This window comes from Mastigoproctus giganteus, chromosome 2 (assembly GCF_048544385.1).
Source record: "Mastigoproctus giganteus isolate SK-2022 chromosome 2, ASM4854438v1, whole genome shotgun sequence".
In the NCBI taxonomy this organism is placed as follows: domain Eukaryota; kingdom Metazoa; phylum Arthropoda; class Arachnida; order Uropygi; family Thelyphonidae; genus Mastigoproctus; species Mastigoproctus giganteus.
In genome coordinates, this window is record NC_143576.1 from 16855240 (window position 1) to 16869823 (window position 14584).

A 14584-nucleotide genomic window follows, 5' to 3' on the forward strand; every position below is an offset into this window, starting at 1 on the left:
ATAAAATGAGATCAGAAATATTTCTTAAGAAATACTGCGGCTCACTTCCTCCACACGCAGACAACGTGCGATTTATTTGGACCGGATGTAAAAACAACAACAAAACAGACACGGACCAACTCCCCCAACGTTGAGTCCCCCCAGGATCTGGAGAGAAGAACATCCCCCGGATTTCTTTATTATCCGCGTCATTCCTTATTTTTATTGGTGTTGCTAAATCAAGAAAGGAGGAGATGAAGAAGATGTTGTGGTTTAAATGTTGTTGTTGTTGTTGTGCAGAAGATAATCTGAAAACCATAATTCACTAAAAACGAACTTTTTATTGCGGGTCACTTACTCGGTACCAACCTCCCTCTCCTTCTCAAGCAGCCCCTCTACATCGCATGCTCACTGTCGCTGAGGAGTTCACGTCAATCACCTCAGGGCCGGGCAGAGCAACTGTTTGCTGGAGATGCGCACACACTCGCTCCGAGTGGATTAAAGGGCACACATTTCACCTCCGTCATTAAAGAACGAAGCAAGAATACCTTCCATTCGCAAAACAGTGCGGTGTTCGCGCCGACTGTGTCTGTTCGGGGACGACGACGACGACCTTTTCTTCTTCTTCGGCTCCGAGTGGGGTCCTCCGCAGCCAGAGCGGCCATAACATACGCAAAAAACAAACAGACAGACAGAGGACAAAGAAGTAATATTTCGTGTTCCCCCCGAGAGGGGAGCCAGGTATGTTGAACCCCTAAACTCTGGGCAGGAACAGGGTGCAGTCGGATGAAGATCCCCGCCTCCGAGACAGCGATATCTTCGTCACCATTGGTGAAAGCGGTTCTGGCTGTAATTCGATCCCTCGCTAAAAAACTTTGTGCTTTGTATTGGCCTGTCCGTTACGTCCGCGAGTTGAAGTGTGCGCGAGCCCCAGACGCGAGTGAAGCGTATTGGCCAAAAGCCGTAAGAGTGCGCCTCGGGGCTCCGGAGGAGAGCGAGAGCGCGAACACAAAGAGTCGCCCTGAGCTGGGTATAATCAACCCACATAGTCGACGAGAGCTCCCGTAATCAGCAGCGTCTCTTGCGCTGGAGTTCCTTAACGACACGCTGGCTCGCGCTGACTGAAACTACACTTTGCAGCGACGCTCCGCCAGGCAGGCAGGCTTCGATCGCTCCGAATCGGAGCTCAGTGACGGGGATACTACGGGACTGCGCGTGCTCACCAACTGAGATTCGCCAAGTTTGACGGTGTCTGAAGTTGCCGAAGTTGCCGTTCTCCGGCCGCTGGCATGGACGGCAGCAGCGGGGAAGGAACCACCTCACCATCGGCGGATATGTCGTCTCCGCCATCCCTGCAGACTTCCCCCAACCCCGACAGCAGCGGCCTGCTCAGTGAACCCTCGATAAACAACCCTACTCCCGCTGCCCTCCTCGGGCCGCCATCTGCTCTGAGCCCAAAAACTGGACAGCCACTCGCTTCGATCGCCGGACTCGGGTCGCCAGGGTCAGCGGGATTAGGACCGCCAAGAACTTCTCCCACCAGCCCACCAGGGGTCATGTTGCCCCCCGTGCCTGCTAGCAAGCCCTACACTCCGCCTATGTCGTCAGCTACCATGGCAGGACTCAGCAGTTCCGTAGCGAAGCACGTGTCCGAGGCTCACCACATACCTCACACATCCCCCCTGGGACTCGTGACCAATGTCCGAAACGGGACTCACAACCACGCCGTAAGTATGGCAAGTTACGGACTAAGCGCTCCGAGACTGGAGCGGCCGGTTCATCCTGTGTCACCCCCCGGTATCCCGGCGGACGCTACAATCAACGACTGCCGCCTGATCGACTATCGCGGCGCTAAGGTGGCAGCGTTTCTGGTGAATGGGGAGTACCTCCTGTGCCTGCCGCAAGCGTTTGAATTGTTCTTGAAACACCTTGTGGGGGGTTTGCACACTGTGTACACCAAACTGAAGCGTCTGGACATCACCCCCATCGTCTGCAACGTGGAGCAGGTTCGTATCTTGAGAGGATTGGGGGCCATCCAACCCGGGGTCAACCGCTGCAAGCTACTCTCCTGTAAGGACTTTGATAGCCTCTACAAGGACTGCACTACAGCCAGGTGAGTGGACTGGACTCATTCCACCTTTCTTCCACTAGTACTTAATATAGAGTTCCTTTAAGATTGCGTCCCACATTGCTAACATCTCGCTATTCTCGCTTTTGCACGATGAATATCCAAACACGAGACCTCTTAATCCATTCCACTCCTCGATGGAGTCCATCCACCACCACCAACAGTACTCAGTGCACACAATTATCGGCACTCAAACCATTCTCCTACCTGACTTCGGTTTTAAGAAGGAACATAAAGCTTCCATATTTTAACCCTAATAATTAATTACCTTCTTTTCCCTTAAGAAAACTCTGCAAGTGTATAAAATATGTGTCTTTAGGCATCCTGTGGAGATTCAATTTGCGATGAATCCGTGGTTCAATTTTTATTTCATAAACACGCATAACACTCCAACGAAACTGCAAAAATGGCCATTTTGTTTATTTTATTTTATTTTTTCCATTACTGATGACATATTGGTAGCTACAGGACCCGGGTAGATACGACTATGAGTGGTATTTGCTCTGAGATGATACTTTGATGTTAAGATGACATCGAGAAAGTTGAAGTTTATTTTGGATAATCGCTGACTGACCCCAGACTCTAATTTGTAACCCTGGTAGCCGTATATTATGCGCAGGTTGGGTTCTCCCCAGATGTGCTGAATCAACACATCCACTCTTCTACTGGTTTCGAATGGTACAATGGAATTGGGGTGGAACTTCAAATAAGGGTTGAAAGTTTTGCTGATTAATTAAAATATTCTGGTGATTGACAGCAAAAAAGATTTTTATTTTCAAATATTATATCAATAACATCGTGGTCCAATCTCCATCCATTCTCTTAGATGCACACCTTTTTAGCAATAAGAAGATGACTTTCTGGATAAACCAACTTTGCATTTTTCTTTGTAACGCGCGAATTATTTAAAATTTATTACAAAAACCCACCTACAAAAGATAAATATTTAAAGAGATTAAACTTCTCTTCATTTAAAACCGGAAAAATAAGCTATTGTAAAATTGGACAGAATTTCAACAACGATGGCAATTTTCTTACAAGCGTCAACCCTTTCTATTTAAATTCTTTAAAAAAAAAATCGCTCTCTTCGATGTTCTTCGAAATTTCTGTGGGGAAAGAGAGCCGATTTTCTCAAGAAACATTAAAAGCAGTATTCTCTTGGTAAAGGAGATGCTACAAGAGGACAGAACCCAACTATAAATTCACCCGGTTGTGGGATAACTTCAATTTGGCCAAAGCATTAGGCGCTGAAGTAGCAGTGCCATCTGCGCAATCTGCCTTACATCTACTACACCACCCATTACAGTCTTAACTCCATTAAAAAAATAAAAAAGAGTCCCCAGAGGTTCTTGTGCGAAGTGCGCGCTGGTCATTGGAGCTTGAAGCGACCCGTCAGTAACAGGACATCGCCAGATATTTATTCGTGTGTTTAGATCCGCCGAACTGCTCATCCAGCTGTACATGCCGGGATAAAAACACCGCGTTTGACTGCAGCGTATTACGTGCCGCCTATCGCTTGCACAAAACGAAAGAATCGTATGTTTTTGACGTAAAGTACAGACGCTTGCCACTGCTCCATCCCACACCGCGGAACAGTCATTGAGAGCCGAAGCCGCTTTACAGATAATCAGATCGTCATATCGACTACACCAAAAGTGACTCGTTTCTCTCGAAGGTGTGGGGGACCGGGAAGAAAAATTGAGCGCTTTGCACGTGAGAGGGTATCGCAGAAGTGGTGCTGATACTAAGGAGTGGAGTCGCGTCTCTCCTGCACCTCCCCTTCAATTCGATTCAAACGATCCAATAAATCCGTCTGGGACGATTATGATTTCCGGGATCAGCCGTTCTGGCTGACAAGTGCTGGTTCAGTAGGAGGGAGGCTGCAGCGGAGGAAGTGTTCTTACAAGTGGTTGCGAGCTTAAGAAACTCCTAGAAATCCCTTGTTTGCAGTACGGCTAAAAGTCTACACGGGTCTTACCTTATTTAAGCACACTTTATAATGCTAAAATGGAAGGATGTATTTATTTCTGGGAATCTGTCTCTTTCTGGAAGATTTACTTTGGCTGGGGCATTGCTTTTTGTGGTCTTTGATTCCTCCTATCTGCAATGTTAATTTCGGGAGAATAAATGAATCCTTTTGACAAACTCCATGCAGATGCAGCTGCAAAGTTTAAGATAGAAACGGTGGGCATTTTCTTTTGTTGGACAGTAGGATTTTTGAGCAATTTCTTATTGGAGAAAGGTTGGCATACAAGACAGGCACGTGTTGTTGTCTTAAAGGAAAATAAAGTTATAAAATATTACCATTATACTTGTAGAAATACAGCGCATATATCCAGGAGACACGTCATCGTGGGATTTTTGCTTCTGGGGGAGGTCTATGGCTAAAAGGTCCAGTCTTGTTTTGATATCGAGGAAGTGTGCACAAAACAAGTTAATATTTCAATTAAAACTGCGCCTAATCTAATTATATAGTTTATCTCATGCACCATAAGGTCACTTATATTCAGACACCCTCAAAAATTGGCGCCCTTTGAAGTTTTCGCATCCTTATACCTTTTAAGGGCTACAATAAAGTTGTCCAAACAACCAGAGGACCCCAGAATTTCTTTTGGTTGAGTTGCATGACGGGAACTAAGGAGGGTTCTAACTTTGTGCTGCGAGCCCATAACCGATAATTATTCGCGATAAATATCAGAAGTGTGGTGGATATTCACTTGACCCGTGCTTTCCAATCCGCCTACCAAGGAGCAGATGCTGATGGATACAGCGAATGCTAACCTTGTATTTTACACATCGTATTAACCCAAACCAGCTCGTTGCCAAGGTAGTTAAATCAACATATTAAAGTTTATAGATACTCTGCATGATTCTAGAGCTAGAAGGCCAATGACTCCTGCGATGGTCCTCAGCTTTTTTAGTCCGAGGTTCGCCTGATGCATTGCATTAAACTCCAGTGCCTCAAGATAGAACGAAATAATAATAGTAATTAGAGCGCGGATCTGCAAAGTGTGCTTCTCCTTCGTCTGTTAATGGGGACTTTTTGATCTTTAAGAGAATCATCTAACCTAGCTCCTCTGCATATATCTCCAACAGTACCTTTTTCTCTTTTTTTTCTTTATTAAAAACACTTCTAACTGTCTGAAACCCGAAGACAAACTTCTTGAAAGTTCTATCGGCAGAAATTTATTTTTAAATACTCCCATTTTGAAACTTTTCTTGGATTAAATTGAAATTAGATTGAAACACGCTTTTCTACTTCGGTTGTATCCTTTAAGTAGTTGGCAGACTCACAAGGAAGCAGCCACTGGAGATACTGAGAGTGTATCTTTGCAATATTGCAGTCAGGAGAGGAAATAAATACAAATGGTATTGATACCACAGCTGTAAAAGTCTTTCATCTTAGTACTTGAAAAGGAGTAACTTTGAAATTTATTGGAACGGGTTCTCTACGGTCAACGTGTGTATTTAATGACTGACAGGTTTACGCACCAATGACAGGGCGTGTTGGGAAGGTATTCCTAACAGGGTACTGATAAATGTCTAATATATCTCGAGACATTGCTGTACGAATCCTCGTGAAGGAGAATATTTGTTCTCAATGAAAAATGTCTTATGATTAATGATAAGATAGCTGCTGTTTGAAAGGGTAGCTCGAATTGCTTAAAAAGGATATCTTCTAACAAATGATTTCTTAATTTAAAGAACGATCAGATCCTGGTGGTTTTAAAGAGTTTATTGCTGTCCTAAATTCAGCCCCCACCAATTACGGTTTGTATAGATGGAGAATGATGACTTTTGATGCAACAAGATGACTTTTGTCCATGGGACAAAAGTCATCTTGTTGCAAACAGACTGTGGTCATGATTGGATCAACGGCAAACGGTGTGGAGAACATTACGATTTCAGTTAATTATGCCCGTCTTAAACTGGCTTCGTGGTACCAGGGTAAAGCGGAGGTTGAGGGGGGGTTAACCTCTTCTGCGGCATGCAAACGATACAGCACAGGCTGGAAAGGCGAGATACGTGTAAGAGCTCTCATGGCAGATATTACAGGCCGGCTTTCTGGCGAGAGATAGAATCAAGCTGCGGGCAAATGAGAGCACTCGCTGAGGCGATATGCCAGAAAAATAATGGTAAACTGAAGTAAGTTTGTAATCACAAGAGATCCTGCAATGCAAACAGTAATTATCAGACCCTGTAAACGAGGCCCTCTGGTATTTAATTTTACCCGCTCGTTTCATTACTAGTAGCGTTTAAGTGGAATAATATATTTTTCTTTATTTCAATTAGCCCACTTCTGCGTTCACTACAGGTCCACTCTTCATAATACGCTACTTGTCTTAACGATACAAACTCACGTGACCTCACTAATGACAACAACGCAATCGTAGAAAGTAGACGCGAAACAATCCTGAGGTTATTACTAATCTCGGAAATTTTTCAAACCCTGAAACCTCGCTGATGTGGAAACAAATCGTCCATAGAACAACAATTTGAAGAATACCCGGAAAAAAGAACCTTTATGATGGCTGTTGCCACACTGAAAAACAAATTTGATGAGGGGCATATTTCTGACAATTCTCATTATTAATTTATCCTCCGGGTTCGCTGTGAACCTGAAACAAGTAATACCCGATTGGCCATTAAGACACTCCATGGTGCATTCTCATCTTATATTCTTTGTTGTTCGCATTCGTGTAACTTGAGAGTCACGCTAAGTATAATTCCCAACCTCCCTATTATGATTTATAACGCGGACTATATTTAAACCATACTCTAAATAGGTTCACCAAAAAACAATAGAATTTAAATCGTTGTTGTTTGAAGAATCCATTTTTCCACGAAGAAACTGAAAGGTTAGGAAATATTGATTCAAAGAACATACTTCAGATATTCTCCATGTTTGCAACGAGGCCGTCAGGCCACATGACTTAGCATATTGTTGAAGGGTTGTTAACCTCGTATTCCCCTTAGAAATAAACGAACTTCTATAAAAAATCCTTAAAAGTACTTGGAAAGTGAATGAGCAATTTCGACAGGACTGACTCAATCGATTTCTTGAAAGTTACTGTTAAATAAATCCGGATAGAGTTAGCGCAAAACACAAAGTTCGCATACAAGGAATATCCCCTTTTCATTGTGCATTTTGATAGATTACAATGTCTGGAAACCCGAATAAGAAAAACGTGTTATGAAGGGATAGCCCAGCGCTGTATATTAATTGTCACGTGATAATTACAGGAAACTTGTCTACATGATGTACGAGTAAATCTCATTTTTTAAGTTATCTCAAGAGAACAATAGTTAAGGAGTGGCTGATGAGAGAGTGTGTGTTTGTCTCAAGTAAGGATCCTCATTAAGAAAACGGTTTCCTGCTCTAAGGAAGATAAACAGAATTTCTGCTGTAGCCCAGTTGCTTTTCTAGCTTCCAAATTCAAGTCCAAAAAAAAAGAACTGCCTTCACTTTTGCGAAGGATCTTAATTTTCCAGTTTTCTGACTGGAAAGGTTTAAAGAATATTTGCTTTGTCTGCCACATCTAAATCTGGACACTGATTGCGCTTTGTATACGGCATTTTAATGGAGGACTGTTCCCCAAGTTTCTTGTTCTACACTTTAATTTCGCAAGGTTTATTAAGATAAAACTTGCTGAAACCTTTGATCATCACGGAAGCAGGAAGTAGATGTAATAGGCTTCGTTTTGACCTGGCTTTACCTTCCTGTTTATTTACAATATTAAGAAACAAAAAACATACATTCAAAAATCAGGATTTCAATTTTGTTGTTTTCTGTTGGCGCTTTGTGTTCGGTTGATGCTGTCCATCAACGGTTAAAATAGCTCCAAAACTCCATTAACTTTCATATGCAGTCAGTAACGATGTAATACTGAATGGTTTCGAATTCCCTATCTCAGTGGAAGAGATCAGATGTCATCCTGCTCTCCTCGCTTGCAATAATCGATGGCGAGGAAAGTTGGGAACAGCTTACTCGGGCACTTTGATGCAGATGATCTCCCTCCCTCTCTGGATGCTCTTCAGAAATGCACCTAAGCCGTGTAGGTGTTAGTCTGCTCATGTGGGTAATGTTTTTGCAGCACAGACAAATCACTGAACTGTCAAAAATTGGCCTTTTAGGAGTTGGGCGTTGAATTATCGCGTGGAAGTTAAAACACTCGTACTGTCCCATATTTGATCATGTTGGAAAGTGTTTATTTTCGCTAATACCGGTTTCAATCTAGTATTTATGGAGATCCCCATTACTCTGGTATGTAAAGCAGCAACATCACAAGTTGCTGTGATATCAAGCAGGAAATCTTAAAGATTTCGTTTCTTTATTTTTCTACCCTTTCTTCTGATTTTTTTTCGCAAAAGCAAATGCAAAGATGGCATTGTGGTGGTGTCTGTATGTGCATAATTTCTGGTCATTTAACCTATTACAGAAATCGATAAGAATTTTAGACAGAATCATGAACAGTCCCAATATGGCCCAGGAGGCGTTCGTGCCAAAAAACCTCAAACAGCAACAATGAATGAGAAGCCCAAATTTCGGGGATGAAAAACCGTAAAACTCCTGTCCGATAATGGCCTACTTGACAACAGTATCATAAAAACCTATGAAAATTCTCCCGTCTTGATGGGATTCGAATCCAGACCTCTTCAATATGAAATGATAGTGGCGTTTCTTTCTTGTTTTAGTCTTTCCCGGTGTTACACACTGGAGGTCAGTTTCTTATGAAGCTATCTCATAGATAAGATATCTTCCTTTTATTATTACTGCTTTTAGCACATTACTGAGAAAATTAAGAACTTCAAAAATCAATTTTTACATTAAGAATGTGAGTTAGGAGGATTTTCCATAAACTTTAGAATACAGAGATTCTCAAATAAATAAATTTAAATTTTCCATTTTACTTCAGGATGGATATGTGTGGTCAAGGGAGTTTACGCGATAGAGTCCACAAGAAAATTACTGTGTTTTGGGGTATACAGTAGTACGGATAAGCGGAGTGGGTAACTCTGGAATTTGACCATTTATTTGGCTGCACTCAAATGATTTTCAACCTGAAAGTTCAAGTTTTCAAGAAGAGAACACAATGAGCAACCTCGCTGTTTTCTTACCTCAGAATCTTCGCTTCATTTTGTACATTATTTTAACTTTTGGTGTATGAAGGTAGAGAATGCGCTAGCGAAGATAATTTTAACTTGCGCCAAAATTTACACCATTATTTCAGTTTTCTTCTTAAAGATATCGAACACAGTCCATACTGGTAACGGACCTTAAAGACACTTTCATAACTCTCATCATATATACTCACCTTAATAGAGGAACATGCACTCAGAGGATAATAATTCTCTTTTTAAAATTACGAATTCTTGTTCGGAATCCGATCATCGCGTTCAAGACATTCGAAGAAGGTTATTAGGCTTAAACGATACCAAAATCTTTGTTTACGTTAAGATTAAAATAGATACTCAAGTAATGAACCAAATCACCTGCAACTCTTAAAATATTTGAAAATTTCATCAACTACTCGACGAATAAGAAGAAAATCGAAATGTAATCAGATTCCACGGTGTGAAATGATTGGTGTGGTATAATCGTATTTGAGTGATTCATATAATTTCCTTCTCACCTGGGCTACTGCACATAATCAAGATGAAACGTGACTCATCCAGCTATATGACAATTTTCCACTGGCTCACGATCCATCCGCGACGGTTCTGAGCACCTCCACGAGCAATTTAGACGATTGCATTGAAATGAGGTGGTGCGAGCATTGGTGCCTACTATGTTTAAGGGTTTTAGCTTCCGAAACAACATTCAGTCAAGTATTAAATTCATCAGTACCGCGTATTAAATTCATTAATAAAGGAGAATATCCATGTGCCATTCTTCTCTCCCTTTCCAATCGACTTGTTCATTAGCATAAGAGCAAACTCTTCTTGTGAGTAGCATCATCTGCATTTATCATCCAGAGAGAAAAGAAAGGATGTATCGTTTTATAAAATGATAAATCCATAAACAGATTTCGAATTTTAGAGTTTTTAAGTTTATCGCAGCTGTGTCCATGCAACTTTCTTTTATTCATCAGCGCTGTTTTTGCGTTTATTCAACTCAAGTCGATCCATCGAACTTAAGCAACCTGAACTTATAAAAATATCCAATTATTCCCGGATGGAGTTTATCTTTTTTTTTAAATTAATAGTTTGTCATTTAAGTTTATCAGCTCTTTAGGGTGTTTGATAATTCGGCGCTAATATGGTTTTCATTCCACTGAAGCATATCATCTATTGAGGGAGGACCATAGGGTTTAGAGGATGCATGATTTGTCTAATGCACCACAATTGCTGTTGTGAATGTCAGATGAAACCATGTTGCTGTTTATCGGCGTGTCCACTTACTTCAAATGATTTTGATTACAAATACGCACACGACACTACCTGGACATGATTACAACGAACTTGATCGTAATTAATAAGTGATATTATAATTCTGGGACATTTATATGATATTAATATGGGATTGTTTATATAAGAACAGTCTTTTATCGATGAACGTTTAAGAATTTGACAAAATTCTAAAATAGATTATTAGAAGGATTCTGATACAATAACATGCTATTGGGATTGTATTTAAACGTGTGTAAGAATTAAAATGTGTACGTTGGCTATTCAAGAGTACATAACGTTGCCAATTCATTTCTGAAATTCTGAATAAAATGCTTAAATAACTCGGGGTTTAAATAATAATTTCTCTTATTAATTAAAAATAGGGATTCCAGCATTAAGGACATATTGCTCCATATATACTGTCTGTAAATTGCCTGTGTTCTGTGATCCATTTTGTTTGCTGGATGAAAAGCCCTGGTTCTGGGAGAAGAAACCATGCTACTGTCGCCTGAGACCTACTAACTCGGCCAAGTTGCTAAAAGGCCATAAAATTTTCTAAATAATCAACAGGGCTATATCTCAGGTCTAGAATCGCCGTCCTCCCCGGTGTGTGGAGGATGGCAATTCTACCAACTCGGGACGAAAACATTCAAATGTCATTTCCCAGAAAACTTCGGTGTGAGTATGTGTTGCCGAAGAATCACACTAGCTATTAAAGAAGAGTAAAATAAAACGAATTTTCGAGATAGCATAACAAGGCCGAAAGATACAAGGAAGTGCAATTTTTCTGCACCAGTCAAAGAAAAATAATAATAAAAATAAAACAGAATATTCATATTATTCCTATAAGCATCCATTTCGCTTTGAATTTGGCTAGTCTCACCTCTTCTCCCACATGGGAGGCTACTTATTCGGCTGTTCAACAATTATAGGTGAATCACATCAGATCTAACGTTCTATTATTTACTGAGAGTCTATATTTGCGTACCCCCCCCCACCGTTCTTGTTCGAAAACAAACCGTCCTACTAGACGAATAAGAAGTTATTTCACTAAAAATTTATTTTTAGTTCATTTTACTAACACCCTTATACGTCTCAATCAGATTTCTCCCTCAGTCATCAAACTTTGCTGTCCACACCGTCCAAGTCATTCATATAAGCATTGATTTGCACTATCACTGATCTGGTTGCCCTTCTTTGAATCCTCTCCATAAGTTCTATTCCAAATGCGGTCTCGCCATCTCTTGTATAAGGGGATAATGACGTCCTTCTCCCTACTAGCAAAGGCCCTAAAAATCAATGTCAGGACACGATGAGTCTTTTACCCGCCCGTTTACACTGCATGGAAAATTTCATGTCAGATTAAATCATAACACCTAAGTCTCTTTCTCTCATCAAACTTCTTTCGTCTTGAACCATCTTTATCTTCTCCAGAATTTCTGTCCCCCAAACCTTACATTTAGAAATATTAAAATTTAGTTGCCAATTTTTAAAGACTGTACGTTCAACCGATCCAAGTCTTTTTGAAGCAGCGTGGCCATCAATTAATCAGCAATATTTGTCAGCGTCAGATATAAATGTCATTTATGAGAATTATAAATGGGAGGTACCAATACCGATCCTTGAAAGACCACACTTTCACATTGGTCCATCCTGAATGAAATGTTAAATTTAAATTTTGCCAGTGTCGGATTCGAATATAGGAGAGACGCGTGTGCGCTTAGACTCCAGAATTTAGGATTCCTGAATTTCTATACCTAAGACAAAGTAAAATAGTTTTCGCATACAATACATTTTTTGAAAATACATTTCAAAATACCGAGTTAACATTCTAGGCATTGAGATTCGTTTGTTACTGGAAAACAGGACCTTTAAATCTTCAAAGTCCCCAGGTACTCGCATAAGCACTTGCATTCGCAGTGTATAAAATGTGCGAGTTCCATAATGTAAACCTGGGTTCTGAACACATGCAGATGCATTATTATAATCATAAAAAGTTCTTTTTAAAGTAATTCAATAAAAGTGAACTATTATGTTTGATTTGGTAGTTTTATTTTCTTATTTTCGAGTTATCCGAGACTATTTTGACCTTAAAATTTTTTCATAAGCTTTTGTGAGCTTGCTAAGCATTACTCCAACTGTGCCCAGTGGATAATTGAGCCTCAAAACAGAGTGATTGTGGATATAAGCTTGATTTTTTTTTTTTATTTAAGACATGAAATAAAAACATCAAAGTTAATTACTTCGCCTGAAAATTCCGCCTTAACAGAATTCGAACTCGGCAGTCGTGACCTGCGCTATCAGCTACAAAGCTAAATGGTGTTTATCGAGGGGTAACAGTGGGAGAATATCTACTATTCTATTGAACTGAATGATTCATTAGAAGGATGTCACCATCTCTCATCTCTGAAAAAATATTTCAGTAAATAAAATCTCCATTTTAAGAATAATTTAACTGGAGGAAAAGAAAGTTGGCTTCAATGGAAGACGACAAACAAGTTGGAATATTTTGACACACTCCTTTGAATTCGTGCATTTTTATAATTGCTTGTTATGTAAGCTGCCCCTACTTAGTAGTAGATTATAGAATAAGCAGACAAAAAACAAACTGAACTACTGCAATTTCTGATTTTTGTTTTCTCCTGGATTGGCTGCTTAAACGGGGGCAAATGCTACACATGGACTAAGCTGCCAATCATCCAGAAGCTTAAGTTTATGCTTTAGTTTCTGTCGCTCACAAGAAGTCACGAAGAGAACTGATCAAGCGAATTGTATCTCTCTACAGCGGAATTTATCATCATTATTACTTATAAATGCTAGATGAACGCGTGAGGACTTAGTGGTGATGTTCAGACCAGGAAGATACCGTATTCGGATCTCTCATTCTGCCACAAAGCGAATGCTGCAGCCTCTCCTCGCTTTTTTGCAAAATTGTTTCACATGGAAATGAAAATTATTACGAAAAGAAATGAAATAATCATAAGTATCTGGAGAATCTTCTGCCTTCCTTGTATTATCCCAGAAACATCGCCATTGTAGATACATCTTCCACGATTATTTTCTGATGTTTCATCCAGCAGAAAGCCAAGCTGGTCTTAGCTAGTCTTACTTAGGTTTCCTTAGGCGCTAATGCAAACCAACCCAACCGATGTAAATTCATAGTAATGAGTTTCTCGTAGTATTCTTCACATCTGTGTGTTTTAAGGCCAGTCTGTCTCTTTGCAGGTAGAAAATCTGGAGAACTGGGGTTACCCTGCAGTCCCGCCTGAGACCAATTAACTCACTCCTGCTCGGAATGAATGCATCAAATGATCCACGATCACAGTGTTTCTTGTGAACGAATATTATATATTTCTTAGATACCAATTTCACGTCCAATTTTGTATTTGAATGGCTGATCATCCACGACATCAATTTATTTTACAGATTACTTATTTGAAAGGCGTAATTCGTTCAAAAACATAACTAAATTACTGGAATACCAATTTTAATTTTGCCCTCACCTGTGTCCTCTGATGATTTCTGATAACTTAGAGGTTTGTCAATGTACTTCTGCTGATTCACTCCCACTGGCATAAGACGTCGAAACTCCTTTTCGGATGAATTTTCTGCGGATAATTTTACAACTTTTTTCAACGTTCGTGTCATTTTTTGATTCTGTTTAAGAAAGCAGTGGATCACGTGGCTAATAGCTTGGAATTTTGCTTTCCGTGAGGGGGCTTTCTCATTAGAGGGTTAAGTTTCGGGGAGCAGGTGGAACCCGTCACTATTACCTGCTTTCTGTAGGTAATGGTGATGTGATAGCGTAATTTACATGACTTCACAGGGAGAGACGCGATACTCGAGAGTTCTCCTCTTCCTCCTAGGCAAAAGATGAGGTCTGGCAGTACTCACAACATTCGGAGCGTTATATACGGGGAAGACTTAAGCATCGCATAAATGAACACGTATTAATCAACACAGAAAGAGAACACACAAGCTTCTCTTCTCTAATAAGGAAAAAAAAAGATTACTCTCCTCATATATGAATATTTTCCAACAGAGGAACAAGAGATTTCTAAATATGTATACGGACAACACAAACTT

The 14584-nt window shown here is 40.4% G+C and overlaps 1 protein-coding gene across 4 annotated transcripts in view; it reads left to right on the top strand.

The window, feature by feature from the left end:
• The first annotated feature begins 1054 nt into the window (after nt 1-1054).
• LOC150089187 (dachshund homolog 1-like) overlaps nt 1055-14584 on the top strand; it is a 279932-nt gene continuing 266402 nt past the window's right edge. For all 4 annotated transcript variants that reach the window (XM_090388287.1, XM_090388294.1, XM_090388303.1 and 1 more), the window contains exon 1: nt 1055-2092. In XM_090388287.1, coding sequence (XP_090244413.1) covers nt 1269-2092 — 824 coding nt within the window. In that variant the 5' untranslated portion in view covers nt 1055-1268. The remainder of the gene's footprint in view (nt 2093-14584) is intronic.